The 20,016-nt window shown below is 51.4% G+C and overlaps 1 protein-coding gene across 1 annotated transcript in view; it reads right to left on the bottom strand.

Annotated features, from left to right (window-relative positions):
* Positions 1-20,016, bottom strand: part of cnih2 (cornichon family AMPA receptor auxiliary protein 2) — a 262,300-nt gene that overhangs the window by 168,857 nt on the left and 73,427 nt on the right. Inside the window, exon 2 of the mRNA XM_087983841.1 lies at positions 6,897-6,965. Coding sequence (XP_087839967.1) covers positions 6,897-6,965 — 69 coding nt within the window. The remainder of the gene's footprint in view (positions 1-6,896; positions 6,966-20,016) is intronic.

The raw sequence follows: 20,016 nt of genomic DNA, 5'->3' as shown, positions 1-20,016 counted from the left end.
AGGCTGGTACAATTGCAACATTTAAGAGGCATTTGGATGGGTATATGAATAGGAAGGGTTTGGAGGGATATAAGCTGGGTGCTGGCAGGTGGGACTAGATTGGGTTGGGATATCTGGTCGGCGTGGACGGGTTGGACCAAAGGGTCTGTTTCCATGCTGTACATCTCTATGACTCTATAAATGTTTCCTCGCTGCTACTCTCTCTGAATTATCTTGACGTTTTCTTTCCTCCTGGATTGGAGAACTGCATGCGAGAATCTGTGTCCGAACTTGTCCTTTTTTGCCAAGGGGTGTGTTTATAGGCTGCTGGAACAGTCTACTATTCTGTTAAGTTTTCAATAGGATTAAGTGATCTTAAGTTCCTCTTTCTCTGGTTGTACTTTTAAATGAGTGTTGAAATAAATTGCATTTTATTGGGGTCTAGGTAACCTCTTACAATATTTTGAGGCGCTAGATGTAGGTTGGCTCGCTGAGGTGGAAGGTTCATTTCCAGACGTTTCGTCATCCTCAAAACTCGCTAATATTGTGAGGTGGTCTAGTTTGGTCTGTAAAAATTTCTGTAGGTCTGGAGTCACATGTAGGCCACTATTAGACCAGCTTTTTACCCCAGATTTTTTCTTTATTGAATTCACATTTCAAGTTACCTGCCCTGCTCAGATTCAAACCCAAACCCCCATACTGCAGCATTGGATTCCTAACATGACCTCAAACCTCCCCCATCGCCTGCTGAGGATTGAGTATCTGCAAGGTTGTTGTAGAGGCATACAGGTTGAATTTGATTGATATTTGTAATTAGATTGCTTCAGTAATTCTTGTTTAGCAGAACAGCGTCCTCGGCCCAACCATCTTCAGCTGCTTCATCAATGACATTCCCTCCATCATAAGGTCAGAAGTGGGAATGTTCCCCAGTGATTGCACATTCTCCTCAGATACTGAAGCAGTCCATGTTCAAATACAGCAAGACCTGGACAATATCCTGGTTTGGATTAACAAGTGGCAGATAATTTTCATGCCACACAAATGCCAGGCAATGACCATCACCAACAAGAGACAATCTAACCTCTGCCCCACGACATTCAATGGCATTACCAACGTTGAATCCTCAACTATCAACATCCTGGGGTTACCATTGACCAGAAACTAAACTGGACTCGCTATTTGAACATAGTGGCTACAAGAGCAGGTCAGAGGCTAGGAATAGTGCAGCAGGTAACACACCTCCTGACTCCCATCTGTCCACCATCTACAAGGCACAAGTCAGGAGGGTGAGGGAATACTCCCCACTTGCCCCTAGTTGGGAGCAGCTCCAACAACACGCGAGAAACCCGACACCATCCAGGACAAAGCAGCTCCTGCTTGATTGACATGACATCCACAAACATCCACTCCCTCCACACTCAGTAGCAGCAGCAGTGTGTACCATCTACAAGATGCACTTCAGAAATTCACCAATGATCCTCGGACAACACCTTCCAAATCCACAATCTTTACCATCTAGAAGGACAAGGGCAGCAGATACATGGGGAACACCATCGCTTGCAAGTTCCCCTCTGAGCTACTCACTATCCTGACTTGGAAATACATCGGCCGTTCCTTCAGTGTCGCCTGGTCAGAATCCCAGAACTCCCTCCCTCAGGGTGTTTAGGGTCTAACCCACAGCACACAGATGAAGTGGGTCATGAAGGTACGACCTCCTCAAGGGGACAACTAGGAATGGGCAATAATGCTGGCCACCCAAAACCAATTTAAAAAAATGATTTGCAAATGTTTCCAAATGCAACATTTAAGAGGCATCTGGATGGGGACATGAATAGGAAGGGTTTGGAGGGATATGGGCCGGGTGCTGGCAGGTGGGACTAGATTGGGTTGGGATATCTGGTCGGCATGGTCGGGTTGGACCGAAGGGCCTGTTTCCATGCTGTACATCTCTATGACTCTATGACTATGACACTCGTCTCTGTATTAAGTTTCGCTATTGGTATGGGGAAGAATTATGATCTTGAGCGAAAATCACTGACGACTCACCTCCAGTCTGGTGGATTCATGAAGGCAGTTCACCTTCTCAAGGGGCAATTAGGGACGGGCAATAAATCCTGGGCCCAGCCAGTGATGTCCAAGTCCCTGAATGAAAATGTACAAAGTTGGTGTTTTTTTTTGTGTGAGGCAAACTTTATGTACTTTTAACAAAAGTACATCGGCAGCCTCTTCCGTGACTGACTGACCAGCTCAAATAGCAAAAAAGAAAATAAAGCTCAAGGTCCATTCTACCAGGCTTCACTTATCTGCTCAGTTAGACGAAGGATATTATTAAGCTAGAGAAATTTACCAGGAGGTTACCAGGAATGGAGGGTTTGAGTTTAAGGAGAAGCTGGGTCACATCTTTAAAATACGGGGTAGACCATTTAGGACAGAGATGAGGAGAAATGTCTTCACCCAGAGAGTGGTGGCTGTGTGGAATGGTCTGCCCCAGAGGGCAGTGGAGGCCCAGTCTCTGGATTCATTTAAGAAAGAGTTGGATAGAGCTCTCAAGGATAGTGGAATCAAGGGTTATGGAGATAAGGCAGGAACATGGTACTGATTAAGGATGATCAGCCATGATCATATTGAATGGTGGTGCAGGCTCGAAGGGCTGAATGGCCTACTCCTGCACCTATTGTCTATTGGGACTTTTCCCCACTGGAGTGTAGGAAGTTGAGGGGTGACCTTATAGGTGTTTATAAAGTCATGAGGGGTACAGATAGGATTAATGGGAGGTGTCAGGATAGGGGATTTCAAAGCTTAGAGGATATATTTTCAAGGTGAGAGGAGAAACATTTAAAAGAAAGACATGGGGGGAAAAAAGTTGTTTTACAGAAATTATGGAATGAACTTCCTGAGGATGGGGTGGACATGGGCACGGTTACAACATTTAAAAGGCATTTGGATAAAGAAATGAGTAGGAAAGGGTTTGGAGGGATATGGGCCAGGAGCAGGCAGGTGGGACTAGTTTAGATTGGGATTATGACCGGCATGGACTGGTTGGACCGAAAAGGTCTGTTTCTGTGCTGTATGACTCTCTGACTTGCCCAGGACGACGGGATCACAATGCTGTCCCTGCCCTATCATCCTGTCAAACCTCCCCCCATCCCTCTCCAGCCAAGTGGTACCTGATAAATGGCTGCCCCTCTCTCTCTCTCTCTCTCTGTCTCTCTCACAGGAGGTCAAGCTAATCGTGCCACCTCGACGAGAGGGGGGCTGGAGGCAACTCTGAAATCAGGAGCTGATTCCGCGCACTGAGAGTCCGGCAGCTTTTTCTTTTGTACCTGCTGCTGTTCCCGGCTCTCGGTCTTGGCTGAGCGAGGCCCGAGACTGTGTACTGACATCCTGCGTATCACCTACCACTGCCCCTCTCAGCCCCAACCCCTGGCTCTGTGTCTTGCAACCCCCCGAGGTAACCGCGCGCTGAAGTTTCTGCAAACACGGAGACAGATGTCTGCTTAAAAACACAGAGGATGGCCAGTCTGACAACAGTCGCACCCCTGTCTTCTGACACGCTCCTAACCAACAGATTCCAAATTCCCCAGGAAGCCAATCCCCATGGCAACGCTGAGCTAAGCACGAGGTGTTGCGATTTTAGTCCAAACAGTGATGGAGAAACTCCTCAGGAAATAAAAAATCTCAACGTGAGGATGGAACAAGATTATGGATTCTAAAATCGTCAGGAGAAACCATAGGTTAATAAGGCCACCAGTGTCTGATCAAAGAAGAGCAGGCGTGTGTGTGTGTGTGTTTTTTTAAAATTGCTAAATTTACAGCATGGACAAAGGCCGTTCTGTCGAACTCCTCTGTCCTCCCAATACATTTGCCTTACCCCAGCCATTCAGACTATCGTTCCTCCAGCTTTCTAATAAGAAGGTGGAGAAGTAGGCTTTTCGGCCTGGTCAGGCTGCCCCTCCATCCCCGACTCCACTTTCCTGTCCTCCCTCCCCCCCACCACAACCCCTACTGATTGAAATGAAACTCTCCATCTCAGCCCTGAACGAACCAGCCTCCACAGTACAGAATTCCACAGATCGTCTGTCCTCAGAGAATAAATTCTGCCTCGTTTCAGTCCTACTTACATATATTTTTAAAAATTCATTTGCAAGATGTCATCATCACTGGCCGGGGCCCAGCATTTCTTGCCCCACCCCGAATTACCCAGGGCCGGGGAGGGGGAGAGGCAGTTGAGAGTCACCCACGTTGCCATGGAGTTTGAAGTCATGTGTAGGCCCAGGGAAGGACAGCAGATTTCCTTCCAGAAAGGTAATGAGTGAACCAGATGGGCTTTTACGGCGATTAACAGGGACACATCAAACTAACTCTTTATCCCAGAGGAATATTCAGTTCTGGTTTCACTGTTTGCCCTGGCCAGATTTAAACCTAACATCCCAGAATATTAACCTGGATTACTAGTCCAGCGGTATTACCACGGTGGCTCAACAGTTAGCACTGCTGTCTCCCAGCACCAGGGACCCAGATTCAATTCCAGCCTTGGGCAACTGTCTGTGTGGAGTTTGCAATTCTCCCCCCCCACTTCCACCGTCTCTGTGTGGGGTTTCCCCCAGGTGCTCCGGTTTCCTCCCACAATCCAAAGATGTGCAGGTTAGGGTGGATTGGCCATGCTAAATTGTTCCACAGTGCCCAGGGATGTGCAGGTTAGGGTGGATTGGCCATGCTAAATTGTCCCATAGTGCCCAGGGATGTGCAGGTTAGAGTGGATTGGCCGTGCTAAATTGTCCCATAGTGCCCAGGGATGTGCAGGTTTGGGTGGAATGGCCATGGAAATGCAGGATAAGGGGAATGGGGCATGGGGTGGGTATTGAATCTGGTTGGGATGCTCACTGGGGAGATTGTGGAGGTCAATCTGGAATGGATGGGCCGAATGGCTCTGATTCCACACTGTAGGGATTCTATGCTTGCCCCTGCCTTGTTTACTGGTGAGTGAGCAAGAGTGTGCTTGTGTGTGTGCGTGACTGGAGATGGGGCTGAGGGGGGTGGGAGGAGAGATGAGGAATTAGCCAGGGTGTGGGAAACAGCAGGTGACAGAAGTTAGTCCAACAGTCCTGCACTCATTCACACTGAGCAGACGCTGCTCTGAGCTCGCGAATGTCTTTGCCAAGTGGGGTGGGCATTGCACTTTTGACTGCATGAGTGGGGGAGGGGGTAAGGAAGGTGCCTGAAGCTGAAAGTGGCACCAGCCACATGAAAGGAAATACGAGCAGAAAGAAAGCTGTCCTCTTAATGGAGCTGCCAGAAGTGAGGGAGTTGTGAATCTGACACACTGTCAGGAAGTCAGACAGTCTTCTCGTGCTGCACTCATTGTTTCGTTTGCAAGAGAGATGGGTTTTGATGATGACAGATCCCCTGCAAAGTGCCCCGCTGGTGGGTATGGTAGACCACTTTCTGAGCCAGTGCTCTGTCGCCATCATTTCAGCGTGAGACTGGAAAGGACGTGAGAAGGGGGGGGGGGGGGGGGGTGAGGAAAGTCACAGCTTCTCCTGGTGGCAATGTCCTGCGTACGGGCATGGGTGTACTCTCAAAATCCCAGTAACCCAACACTGGAATGGACAGCAGGTCATGTGCGGGACAGGATCAGGCCATTCAGCCCAACTGCTCCATGCAGGGCTTTCTGTTCCACTCCTGTTATACACAATCCGAATGGACCCAAACCCCTTCCCATTCACTCCCATTGTAGACAATCCCAATGGACACAAAACCCTTCCCATTCACTCCCATCGCTCATGATACTTATGGACCCAAACCCTTCCCATTCACTCCCACTGTACTCAATCTCCAACGGACCCAAACCCCTTCCCATTCACTCCCATTGTACACAATCCCAATGGACCCAAATCCCTTCCCATTCACTCCCATTGTACTCAATCTCCAACGGACCCAAACCCCTTCCCGTTCCCTCCCATTGTACACAATCCCAATGGACCCAAACCCTTCCCATTCACTCCCATTGTACACAATCCCCAACGGACCCCAAGCCCCTTCCCATTCACTCCCATTGTACACAATCCCAATGGACCCAAACCCCTTCCCATTCACTCCCATTGTACATAACCCAAACGGACCCCAACCCCTTCCCATTCACTCCCATTGTACACAGTCCCGATGGACCCAAACCCCTTCCCATTCACTCCCATTGTACTCAATCCCCAACGGACCCAAACCCCTTCCCATTCACTCCCATTGTACACAATCCCAATGGACCCAAACCCCTTCCCATTCACTTCCATTGTACATAACCCCAACGGACCCAAACCCCTTCCCATTTACTCCCATTGTACACAGTCCCCATGGATCCAAACCCCTTCCCATTTACTCCCATTGTACACAGTCCCCATGGACCCAAACCCCTTCCCATTCACTTCCATTGTACACAACCCCAATGGACCCAAACCCCTTCCCATTCACTCCCATTGTACACAATCGCAATGGATCCAAACCCCTTCCCATTCACTCCCACTGTACTCAATCCCCAACGGACCCAAACCCCTTCCCATTCACTTCCATTGTACGCAATCCCAATGGACCCAAACCCCTTCCCATTCACTCCCACTGTACTCAATCCCCAATGGACCCAAACCCCTTCCCATTCACTTCCATTGTACACAATCCCAATGGACCCAAATCCCTTCCCATTCACTCCCAATGTACACAATCCCCAATGGAACTATACCCTTTCCCATTCATTCCAATTATACACAATCCCAATAAACCCAAAACCCTTTCCATTCACTCCTGTTGGTCAAAACCCCAATTATTCCACCCTTTTCTAAATTATTACAATTGTACAGAATGGGATTGGATGAAACCCTTTCGTATTTTGATAGATGGAACTCAATAATCAAGGATTCGATACTTACTGCCCGAATGGGATTACACTGGTCAATGGGGTTCTTAAAATCCGTCCTCAGTTCATCGAAAGCAATGATCTGTAACAGAGAGACAACAGCTTGTGACCCACAGGCAGACATATTGGGCTGTGGTCTTGAGACTTCACGGAAATGCTTCGATTCTAGACTGTGACCATGCAGGTTCCAACCAGTGCGTTCCGAGCCCCTCAAGGACCCCGTGTCTAAGTACTGTGGCTGTTCACTGCTGTGCTCAGGGTCTCTGACACAGGAACGGACTTGCACCATGCTCTCATGTCGATGTTTGGTTTCAGCCAGGGACATCTGCACCTGCCCACCACAAACTGCAGTCAGGGCCTGGGTTCAAGAGAGGTCACTGACGGGGGCAAGGCTGGGAGAAATAAACGGCAGCAGAAAACCCCCCCCACCGATACCTCCCTGAGAGCACTCACCACTTGGTGAGTGGGCCTCACCGTTCAAGCATCAGAACGCTCCTGAGGCTCATCGTTACTATTGGGACCCCTGCTTTTCCCGATACAGATTACCGACCTGGATTTTGGTGCGCAGGGGACAACTTCAAAAGTTTGTGGACGCTGCAGAACTTTGAACAATTGTAAACCATGAGGAGGACAGTGTAGAACTCCAGGACATTGACAAGTCGGTGGAGCGGACAGATAGGTGGCAGATGAAGCTCAATGCAGAGAAATGTGAGGTGATGGAGTTTGGTCGGAAGAACATTGGAAGGCAATATCAAACAAAGGGGGACAGGAGCAGAGGGAGCTAGGGGCATATGTCACAGACTATTGAAAGTGGCAGGATAGGTAGACAGAGCAGATGAAGCAGCACACAGTGTCCTCAGCTTTATGAAGAGGGACATTGTACCCAAGTGCAATGGATGTTGAACCTGTACAAGCCACCTTGTTCCACCTCAGCTTGAATACCATATCCAAATGTGGACACCACATTGTAGGAAAGCTGTGAATGCATTGGAGAGTGCAAGAAGCGATTTACAAGAACAGTTTCAGGGATGAGAAATCTCAGTGATGGGGATATAGCAAAGAGATGATCTAATATAAGTTGTCAAAATCGCGAGGATGCTGGAGTCAGCAGGTACGAACAAACTATTCCTGCTTGCACAAGGTTTGAAGTACTTTGCAAAAGGAACAAGGATGTTATGAGAAGTAGCTTTCTCACCCAGCGAGTAGTTAGGGTGCAGAATGCACTGCCTGGAATTTAAGGTAGAGGCAGGTTCACTTGAGGCTTCATGAATGGCATTGCTTCTTTTAAATAATCATTCAATCTGTAAGGGTATGGGGGCCAAGGCAGCAGAATGACCTGAGGTGATCATGCTCATTTATAGAGCTGGGGCAGATGTGAAAGACTCCTGCACCTAAGACTCGGTGACTCAATCCCCACCACAACAAATAGTAAATCTTAAAACTGAACAAAAATAAGGTCTCATCCATTGGGATTGTGTACAACGGGAGGGAATGGGAAGGGGTATAATCCTTTCGGATTGTGTCCATTGGGAGTGAATGGGAAAAGGTTTGATCCAATAAGATTGTGCACAATGGGGGGGGGGGGGGGGGGGGGGAGGGGGGTGAATGGGAAGGGTGTTGATTATTGGGATTGTGCACAATGGGAGGGAATGGGAAAGGGGTTGATCCAATGTGACTGTGTACAATGGGGGTAAATGGGAAGGGGTTTGGGTCCATTGGGATTGTGTATAATGGGAGTGAATGGGAAGGGGTTAATCCAATGGGACTGTGTACAATGGGGATGAATGGGAAGGGGTGAAATGGAACTCCAATGGAATTGAGAGTGAATGCATTGGGGTGAGTGGGTGAATTCAACACCAATTTTCCATCTACTCCCATTACGCACACCCTAACAGATCCAAACTCTTTTCCATTCACTCCCAATGGAGTCAAACCCATTCCCATTGTCCACAATCGCAGTAGATCTGACCTGTCCCAGTCAGCATGCTAATGCAACCAACATTCCCCTGCTCACTATGTGATCTGTGCCTCTAATGATCCCAGAGTTTAACCATCAGGCTGTTAGCTCAGATTAATCCACGGGATGGATTTTGCCTGGAGACCCGTGCCCTCATTTCATATCTGAAGGTGTCAGTGTAAAAGTCTCTCCTTGCTGTTGTGTGTTTGTTTGTGTATGCGCATGTGTTCTTTTTAAAAGGTTCCTGCACTGCTTTTCTCAGGCTCCTGAATTAATGAATGATTCACTAACCATGCCCAGTCAATGCATAACAAATTTGACACTTCTCTCCCTCCTATTCCTGCGGCCGTGGCTCTTGGAGAGAAGAGAATAGAGGCTGGTGTCTTTCACTGACTGCCTTTGTCACTTCTTGCATTCCTGGGGTGGCATGGGTGAATGAGCATGGGCAGAGCTGGCAGAAATCCACCCCCACGCCAATCCTTCAATCAGCTGACGTGCCCTTTTCACCCTTGCTGATGTGCAACTTTGGTTTGAAATGGGGACAGGCATTGAGCAGGACCGACCCAAAAATCATCACTGCGTCCGTCCTCATTAATACTCCCCCTTCCTCTCTCCCTTCCACCCGAGGGTCAGGTCCCTCGATGCGTCCTGCAGAACTAACCATTCGGTGCCACCTCAGCCAGATAGATGACAGGGAGCTGGGGATTTCTGCTGAAACAAAAGGTCCAGCTCTGCTCTCGACGTTGGGGGGGGGGAAAAAAATCAAGAAAGAGAGGGAGTTATTGAATTCTAGATTTGTTGAAGTATAGTAAGAGGCCACTTCCCCCATCACGCTGGCCCTCTGAGTTGGTGGTCTACAGTGATAGACTGCAAAGGAAGTGGTTGGAGGCTGGTGGGATGGTCTTTGACGTGGGAATGCGGGGTCCGAAGAGATGGTCTTTGATGGGGCAATGAGAGGTCCAGAGGAATGGTCTTTGACGGGGGAGGGAGGGGTCCGGAGGGATGGCCTTTGACAGGGGAGGGAGGGGTCCAGAGGAATGGTCTTTAATTGGGGAATGCAGAGTCTGGAGGGATGGTCTTTGACAGGGGAGGGAGGGGTCCAGAGGGATGGTCTTTGATTGGGGAATGCGGGGTCCGGAGGGATGGTCTTTGATTGGGGAATGCGGAGTCCAGAGGGATGGTCTTTGACAGGGGAGGGAGGGGTCCAGAGGGATGGTCTTTGATGGGGGAGGGAGGGGTCCGGAGAGATGGTCTTTGACGGGGGAGGGAGGGGTCCAGAGGGATGGCCTTTGATGGGGGAGGAAAGGGGTCCAGAGGGATGGTCTTTGACGGGGGAATGAGGGGTCCGGAGAGATGGTCTTTGACGGGGGAGGGAGGAGTCCAGAGGGATGGTCTTTGACAGGGGAGGGAGGGGTCCAGAGGGATGGTCTTTGATGGGGGAGGGAGGGGTCCGGAGAGATGGTCTTTGACGGGGGAGGGAGGGGTCCAGAGGGATGGCCTTTGATGGGGGAGGAAAGGGGTCCAGAGGGATGGTCTTTGACGGGGGAATGAGGGGTCCGGAGAGATGGTCTTTGACGGGGGAGGGAGGAGTCCAGAGGGATGGTCTTTGACGGGGGAGGGAGGAGTCCAGAGGGATGGTCTTTGATGCGGGAATGCGGGGTCCGGAGGGATGGCCTTTGACGGGGGAGGGAGGGGTCCAGAGGGATGGTCTTTGACGGGGGAGGGAGGGGTCCAGAGGGATGGTCTTTGACCGGGGAGGGAGGGGTCCAGGGGGATGGTCTTTGACCGGGGAGGGAGGGGTCCAGAGGGATGGCCTTTGACGGGGGAGGGAGGGGTCCAGAGGGATGGCCTTTGATGGACCAGTTAGGGCTTTCGAGGGATGGTCTTTGATGTAGGTGCTAGCTGCTCTGTTGGGATGGTGTGTGATGGAGAGTTCAGGGCCTTTGATAATGGACTTGGCTTGGAAGCCTGTAGGGACAGGCAGGATGAGCTTCAGACAGAGGGCTGAAGGACTGTGAAAGTTGGTCTTCAACAACAGGACTCAGGGCCTCGAAAGATGAACAATGTGCTTCAGGGATGGAGGGACCCATTTAAGATGGACAGATCACCAGAAATCTCGAGCCAATGCTCTCACATGAAACTTGTGTGGAGGGGAGTGTTTAAAGACTTTGGGAAGGGAGAGTTGGTGCCAGTGTGAAACATTGGAGAGGTGACCAAAGGACTGAAAGAGAGAAGCAAAGTAAAGCACAGAACTAAAGGGAGGCCACTCTACCCATCAATCGTATGCGGACTCTTACATTATGTAATCCAATCAATCCCACCCTCTTTCCCCATATCCGTGCAATTGGTTTCTCCTTTACATGGGAAGCTAACAAGTGAATATGATATTGGAGCCCATACAGAGACCTGGCTACAGGAAATGTGTGGTTCAAAGATAAGTACTCACACCATGTCATAGAGTCATAGAGATGTACAGCACGGAAACAGACCCTTCGGTCCAACCCGTCCATGCCAACCAGATATCCCAACCCAATCTAGTCCCATCTGCCAGGACTTGGCCCATATCCCTCTAAACCCTTCCTATTCATGTCCCTATCCAGATGTGTTTGGGTAGCTGTCTGGAGGTTTGTGCACTCCCTCGACATCCCCCACTAGCACGCGCCTGATGAAGTCTCGCGAGGCGTTTGGAGTCTTCAGAGACCGCCCTTCACCATTTCGGTCAGTTTTGAGCCAGGGGCCACCACAAGCTGGTTTGGGTTACATTTGGGCAGTGGGTGGGGAGGGGAAGCGGTTTGACCATCTCAGGGACGCATTGAGGATGTCCCTAACAGTGTCCCTGGGCTGGGGTCCCCGACCCGGTCGGAGTCCCGGGCTTTAGGGAGTCAGGCTTCGGGCCTACGAGCGACAAGCCCCACCCGGAGGAGCCGGCTTTAAGCCCCTGGTACCTCGAGGGTGGGGTAGGTAGGGAGGGCCCGGCTGTCGGACAACCTCTCCGTGGCGCCAGGTTTTGTGGGGGTGGGGGTGGGGGTGGGGGTGGGGGGGTGAGGAATCGCCCGCAGTGGAGCTCCTCAGGGGCAGGGGCTGAAATTATGGGGCCGTTGTATTTCTCTTGACCGGGAAGCGAGAATTTGCCCCTCCACCCACACCTCCCCCATCCCCCAAACTGAGCACAGCAGAACCCTTAGAGGCTTGGGGCTTCGTTACTGACCCAAAAGACCACGACAGCCAGAGAAATCTCCGATCCATCACTGGGCCAGGAGCCTTATATCCTTAGTTAATCGCATTCACCCACCTCCAACCAAAGCCACACTTGCTACTCAATGACTCACATTGCCAGTCCCGGAAAACTTCCTCACCCTCGTCAAAAATAAACCAGCCCGGAAATGTTCCCTCCCTTTCACTGACGATGAGGATCACTCACAAGCCTGTGATTTCTTCTTTTTTTATTTGCAAAGCACAGAAAACGAATCACACCCCATTAATTTAATCATTCACTTCCAGGAATTAGTCATGCAAGGATTCGCGCGCTTGAACGCAAAGGTCCTGAAGGCTGGCAGAGCAGGGCCTAGTGTGCCACAGGGCCTCACAGCCTAGTGTGCCACAGGGCCTCACAGCCTAGTGTGCCACAGGGCCTAGTGTGCCACATGGCCTCACAGCCTAGTGTGCGACAGGGCCTCACAGCCTAGTGTGCCACAGGGCCTCACAGCCTAGTGTGCGACAGGGCCTCACAGCCTAGTGTGCGACAGGGCCTCACAGCCTAGTGTGCGACAGGGCCTCACAGCCTAGTGTGCCACAGGGCCTCACAGCCTAGTGTGCGACAGGGCCTCACAGCCTAGTGTGCGACAGGGCCTCACAGCCTAGTGTGCCACAGGGCCTCACAGCCTAGTGTGCGACAGGGCCTCACAGCCTAGTGTGCCACAGGGCCTCACAGCCTAGTGTGCGACAGGGCCTCACAGCCTAGTGTGCCACAGGGCCTCACAGCCTAGTGTGCCACAGGGCCTCACAGCCTAGTGTGCGACAGGGCCTCACAGCCTAGTGTGCGACAGGGCCTCACAGCCTAGTGTGCGACAGGGCCTCACAGCCTAGTGTGCCACAGGGCCTCACAGCCTAGTGTGCCAAGGACATGCCCAGTGACTGCTGACATGGGGAACACTGGACTTGCCATCCCCTTGTGCCAGTTTAGCCGAGAAACCATTCTGAGCCCCGTTCTTCTCCTGTGGCAGTTCCACTCCCGGGGTTTCAAGGCCGCTTCACTAGCCTGCCTCCTGGCAACACTCTCGCCTTGAGGTCACTCCCGAGAGGGTACTGGCCTGCGGGAGGGGCCCTCGATCGCAGGGGGGCATTGAGAATCGGACGAGGAGCGGGCCATTCGGCCCCTCAACCCTGCTGCACCATTCAATCTGATCGTGGCTGATCGTCCAACCTATCGGCTTTCCCCACCCTCTTTGATCCCTTTAGCTCCTTGTAAACAGTCAATGTTTCAGCCTCAGCCAAAACAGATGATTCCACAGGCTTCCCCCCACCCCCAATCTCCAAACCCCCCAATATCTCCAAACACCCCCCCAACACCTCCAAACCCCCCGATATCTCCAAACACCCCCCCATGCCTCCAAACACCCCCAATGGCTCCTAACACCCCAACATCTCCAAACACCCCCCAATGCCTCCAAACACCCCCCATGCCTCCAAACACCCCCCAATGCCTCCTAACACCCCAACACCTCCAAACACCCCCAACACCTCCAAACACCCCGACACCTCCAAACACCCCCAACACCTCCAAACACTCCCAACACCTCCAAACACCCCCAACACCTCCAAACACCCCCAACACCTCCAAACACCCCGACACCTCCAAACACCCCCAACACCTCCAAACACCCCCAACACCTCCAAACACCCCGACACCTCCAAACACCCCCAACACCTCCAAACACCCCCAACACCTCCAAACACCCCCTACACCTCCAAACACCCCCAACACCTCCAAACACCCCGACACCTCCAAACACCCCCAACACCTCCAAACACCCCCAACACCTCCAAACACCCCCAACACCTCCAAACACCCCCAACACCTCCAAACACCCCCAACACCTCCAAACACCCCGACACCTCCAAACACCCCCAACACCTCCAAACACCCCCCAATGCCTCCTCACACCCCGACACCTCCAAACACCCCTACACCTCCAAACACCCCCAACGCCTCCAAACACCCCCCACACCTCCAAACACCCCCAACACCTCCAAACACCCCCAACACCTCCAAACACCCCCAACACCTCCAAACACCCCCAACACCTCCAAACACCCCGACACCTCCAAACACCCCCAACACCTCCAAACACCCCCCAATGCCTCCTAACATCCCAACACCTCCTCACACCCCGACACCTCCAAACACCCCCAACACCTCCAAACACCCCGACACCTCCAAACACCCCCAACACCTCCAAACACCCCCCAATGCCTCCTAACATCCCAACACCTCCTCACACCCCGACACCTCCAAACACCCCCAACACCTCCAAACACCCCCAACACCTCCAAACACCCCCAACACCTCCAAACACCCCGACACCTCCAAACACCCCCAACACCTCCAAACACCCCCCAATGCCTCCTAACATCCCAACACCTCCTCACACCCCGACACCTCCAAACACCCCGACACCTCCAAACACCCCCAACGCCTCCAAACACCCCCCAACGCCTCCAAACACCCCAACACCTCCAAACACCCCAACGCCTCCAAACACCCCCAACGCCTCCAAACACCCCCAATGCCTCCAAACACCCCCCAACGCCTCCAAACACCCCAACACCTCCAAACACCCCAACACCTCCAAACACCCCAACACCTCCTCACACCCAGACACCTCCAAACACCCCCCCCAACACCTCCAAACAACCCGCCCCACCAACACCTCCAACTTCACCCCACCACCCCGTACTCTCTGGGTGAAAACATTTCTCCTCAACCAAGTCCTAAATGGCCTACCCAGTAATCCTTAGACTGTGACCCCCTGGTTCTAGCCTCCCCAGGTTATCAGGAACATCCTTCCTGTGATGACCTTGTCCATCTGCAGTGATGGGATCCTGGCCCACACTGTTGAAGAACAGTAAGGGTGTCCTCCCTTATGGATTGATAGTCATCTCTCAGCCAAAAGGCACTGAAAACTTTAATTTAAAAGTAGAAATCGCTTGCTGTTTGTTGGAGCCTGCTGTTCTGAAAAATTTGCCTGTTGGCTTTCCCACGCGAGCAACAGTGATCACAGATGGAAGCACTTTCTGTGATATCGTACATTTTCTAAAAAAAAGCATTCTCGGCACGTGAATCTCCCTAATTTCCCCACAGGCAAGTTAAATAGTCAACCCTTTCGCTGTGGGTCTGGAGTCACATGTAGGCCGGACAGGATAAGGAGGGCAGATTTCAGGCAACCTCTTCAGCCGGATGGTGGCCAATCGGTGGAATCTATTGCCGCAGAAAGCTGTGGGGGCCAAGTCACCGAGTGATGTACAGGACATTGGGTTAGGAATATTGCGTAATATTCTGGTCAGCAGGATGTGGTGAAACTTAAAAGGGTTCGGAAGAACCTTACAAGGGTGTTTGGAGGGTTTGAGCTACAGGGAGAGGCTGAACAGGCTGGGGCTGTTTTCCCTGGAGTGTCGGAGGCTGAGGGGTGACCCTACAGAGGTTTATATAATCATGAGGGGGCACGGACAGGGTAAATAGACAAGTGTGCAGAGTGGGGTAAATTGGGTTCAGTCAGCTCAAGCACAAATGACCTCCTGTGACTGCAGTTCAGCTATAACAGCAGAGACCTGTATCTGAAGACAAGGAGGATTGAGAACATAACAATGCAAGAGCACAAGGTGCTCAGGAAAGATAAAGGAGGATAAAAACAAAACACTTTCGTGACAGCATTGATCGAAGAGAGCATTGTAGTGCTGGAGAAGGATGATCTATGTGATGAGTCAAAGACAAAATGTATTAACTTAGAATTAAGGAACAACATGGAACTATTATGCCATTAAACATACAACAGTGCGAAGGAGATACAGGAACAATTCTGCAAGTGAAGCAAAAATCTACAGAATCACGATAATGGGGGACCATCAATCATTCCAGTTTTAGACTGAGATAGTCTCAGGGCAAAGGGCAGAGTCATAGGGATGTACAGCATGGAAACAGACTCCGCGGTCCAACTCATCCGCGCCGACCAGATATCCTAAACTAATCCAGTCCCATTTGCCAGCACTTGGCCCATATCCTTTTCACCCCTTCTTACTCATGTCCCCATCCAGATGCCTTTTAAATGTTGTCATTGTTTAAAAATGTGTTGCTGGAAAAGCGCAGCAGGTCAGGCAGCATCCAAGGAGCAGGAGAAGTGACGTTTCGGGCATAAGCCCTTCTTCAGCTCATTCCTGAAGAAGGGCTTATGCCCGAAACGTCGCTTCTCCTGCTCCCTGGATGCTGCCTGACCTGCTGCGCTTTTCCAGCAACACATTTTTAAGCTCTGATCTCCAGCATCTGCAGCCCTCACTTTCTCCCAAATGTTGTCATTGTACCAGCCTCCACCACTTCCTCTGGTCTGGCAGCCCAGTCCATACACGCAGGGGAGGAATTCCAAGGAACTCTCTGAGTTTGCTCAGTGCGTCAGTTGGTGTGCTTCCAGGTGACTGAGGAAGGGAGATGCGCTGGATGTGGATCAGTGGGACGAGTGCAGGGTCAGAGCTTTAGGGGAATAGTGATCATAACAGGACAAGATATAATCATGGCTGAAAATGTGTTGCTGGAAAAGCGCAGCAGGTCAGGCAGCATCCAAGGAACAGGAGAATCGACGTTTCGGGCATAAGCCCTTCTTCAGGAATGAGGAAAGTGTGTCCAGCAGGCTAAGATAAAAGGTAGGGAGGAGGGACTAGGGGGAGGCCTCCATCGCCAGACCATAGCAACACGACGGCTGCAGGAAGAGCGCCTCATCTTCCGCCTAGGAACCCTCCAACCACAAGGGATGAACTCAGATTTCTCCAGTTTCCTCATTTCCCCTCCCCCCACCTTGTCTCAGTCCCAACCCTCGAACTCAGCACCACCTTCCTAACCTGCAATCTTCTTCCTGACCTCTCCGCCCCCACCCCCTCTCTGGTCTATTACCCTCACCTTAACCTCCTTCCACCTATCGCATTCCCAAAGCCCCTCCCCCCCTACCTTTTATCTTAGCCTGCTTGGCACAGTTTCCTCATTCCTGAAGAAGGGCTCATGCCCGAAACGTCGATTCTCCTGCTCCTTGGATGCTGCCTGACCTGCTGCGCTTTTCCAGCAACACATTTTCAGCTCTGATACGCCAGCATCTGCAGTCCTCACTTTCTCCTCGAAGATATAATCGTGCTCAGATAGAGGAGACCGAACCTTCAGCACAAAGGATCTGAAGCTGGTGAATTGGAATTAAACGATGGTAGCAGAGCAAGAAACTCAACAGTGGGAGGGCTCAAAGGGGAGGGGGTGTCACGTTCAGAGGCACATCCCCGAGGGAGTGGGAGGAAGGGCAGTCAAGGCTGGAATCCCCTGGAAGGTTAGAGGATAAACAGGGATTTTATGGCGACTGAATAACATGGTAGAGAGGAAACCCAATATGGGAAATGCTAAAATACAGAAGAGAGAACGATAGGGAAGGACAGAGGCCAACATAGTAGGAAACCTAAAATTTTATTTTTATAAATTAATAAATTGCAAATAAATAGTCAAAGGAATTTCAGGGCCTGTTAAGAATCAGGAGATCACCTTGTAGAGGTGGGGGAAATAGTGTGGGTTTTAAATAAATCCCACACATCTGGTGTGATTATCTTTAGTTTTTTCTACCTTTTTTTTAAGAAATGGGACCCTAATTGACAAACCAAAAAATGGAAAACTGAGAAAGCAAATTGACTGACCTTTTTTTTAAGCAAACTCAGACTGAAATGGAAATTGAGAAGCCAGAACGTGTCATAAAGATATTGGGGCAAAGTTAGGCCAGTCAACCCATCGGATCTGCTCTGCTCTGCGTTAGACACAGGGTAAAGCTCCCTCTACACTGTCCCCTGTCAAACACTCCCAGGCCAGGGGCAACATGGGCGTTAGACACAGGGTAAAGCTCCCTCTACACTGTCCCCCGTCAAACACTCCCAGGCCAGGGGCAGCATGGGCGTTAGACACAGGGTAAAGCTCCCTCTACACTGTCCCACGTCAAACACTCCCAGGCCAGGGGCAGCATGGGCGTTAGACACAGGGTAAAGCTCCCTCTACACTGTCCCACATCAAATACTCCCAGGCCAGGGGCAGCATGGGCGTTAGACACAGGGTAAATCTCCCTCTACACTGTCCCATGTCAAACACTCCCAGGCCAGGGGCATCATGGGCGTTAGACACAGGGTAAAGCTCCCTCTACACTGTCCCACATCAAACACTCCCAGGCCAGGGACATCACGGGGTTAGTTACAGAGTAAAGCTCCCTCTACACTGTCCCCCATCAAACACTCCCCAGGACAGGGACAGCACGGGGTTAGATACAGAGTAAAGCTCTCTCTACACTGTCCCCCATCAAACGTTCCCAGGACTGGGACAGCACAGGGTTAGGTACAGAGTAAAGCTCCCTCTACACTGTCCCCCCATCAAACACTCCCCAGGACAGGGACAGCACGGGGTTAGATACAGAGTAAAGCTCCCTCTACACTGTCCCCCATCAAACACTCCCCAGGACAGGGACAGCACGGGGTTAGATACAGAGTAAAACTCCCTCTACACTGTCCCCCCATCAAACACTCCCCAGGACAGGGACAGCACGGGGTTAGATACAGAGTAAAGCTCTCTCTACACTGTCCCCCCATCAAACACTCCCCAGGACAGGGACAGCACGGGGTTAGATACAGAGTAAAGCTCCCTCTACACTGTCCCCCCATCAAACACTCCCCAGGACAGGGACAGCACGGGGTTAGATACAGAGTAAAGCTCCCTCGACACTGTCCCCCATCAAACACTCCCCAGGACAGGGACAGCACAGGGTTAGATACAGAGTAAAACTCCCTCTACACTGTCCCCCCATCAAACACTCCCCAGGACAGGGACAGCACGGGGTTAGATACAGAGTAAAGCTCCCTCTACACTGTCCCCCATCAAACACTCCCCAGGACAGGGACAGCACGGGGTTAGATACAGAGTAAAACTCCCTCTAGACTATCCCCAAACACTCTGCGAAATCAGAGAAGCAGAAAATGGTCTGGCACAGAGAGAGGCCATTCAACCCATCATTCTCCAGCAGAGATACCAATCACTACCACTCTCAATGTACATCGGCCAAACCCTTACAACCTCTCTCATCGCAAGTGTGTATCCCACTTCCCCACTGCTGAAAATTCCTACTGAATCTGCTTCCACTGCCCCTTTGTAGGCCAGACGTTCTACATCACAACAACTCGCTGCGATTAAAGTCTCCTCAGCTGCAATCTCGCCCTCTAGACGTTGCTTCCAATCTACTGCTAACGCTCCTGCCCATGGGAACAGTTTCCCTTCATCTCCTTGATCATCCAGTGCCATCTCCTTCGCTTTCCCTGTTGCTAGAAGCAGCATCTGCACAATCCCCGAGCCCCTTGTTCCTGCCTCTGGTTGGGGTAAATCCCCCTCTTTGCGGCCGAGGCACCCTCGCTAAATTGCAGGTTCCAGAACTGGACTCAGTCCGCCCACTGGGAGCGGGACAGGCGCTTTCTAAACTGGTTGACCACAATTTCCTCACTTCTGCACTCAGTTCCTCCCTCGAAAAGCTCTCCCTCAGCAATAAAATCCTCAACTTATAAGTCGCGCAGCACGGACTGAGACCCTTCGGTCCAATGCGTCCATGCTGACCAGGTTCCCCAAACTGAACTAGCCCCATCTGCCTGTCCTGACCCATATCCCTCTAAACTTCCTTATTCCTGTATCCATTCAGATCTCTTTTAAATGTTGTAACTGTACCTGCATCTGTCACTTCCTCTAGCAGTTCATTCCACACACCCCACACACACACACACCCCACACACACACACACACACACACACCCCACACACACTCCACACACACACCCCACACACACACCCCACACACACACACACACACCCCCCACACACCCCCCCCACACACACACACACCCCACACACACACACC

This window comes from Chiloscyllium plagiosum, unplaced genomic scaffold (genome assembly GCF_037043375.1).
Source record: "Chiloscyllium plagiosum isolate Xiang-an unplaced genomic scaffold, Cpla_swu_hap1 HiC_scaffold_46, whole genome shotgun sequence".
Taxonomy (NCBI): Eukaryota; Metazoa; Chordata; class Chondrichthyes; order Orectolobiformes; family Hemiscylliidae; genus Chiloscyllium; species Chiloscyllium plagiosum.
Note: the sequence above shows the minus strand (reverse complement) of the source record. Positions and strands in the feature narration are given on the sequence as shown.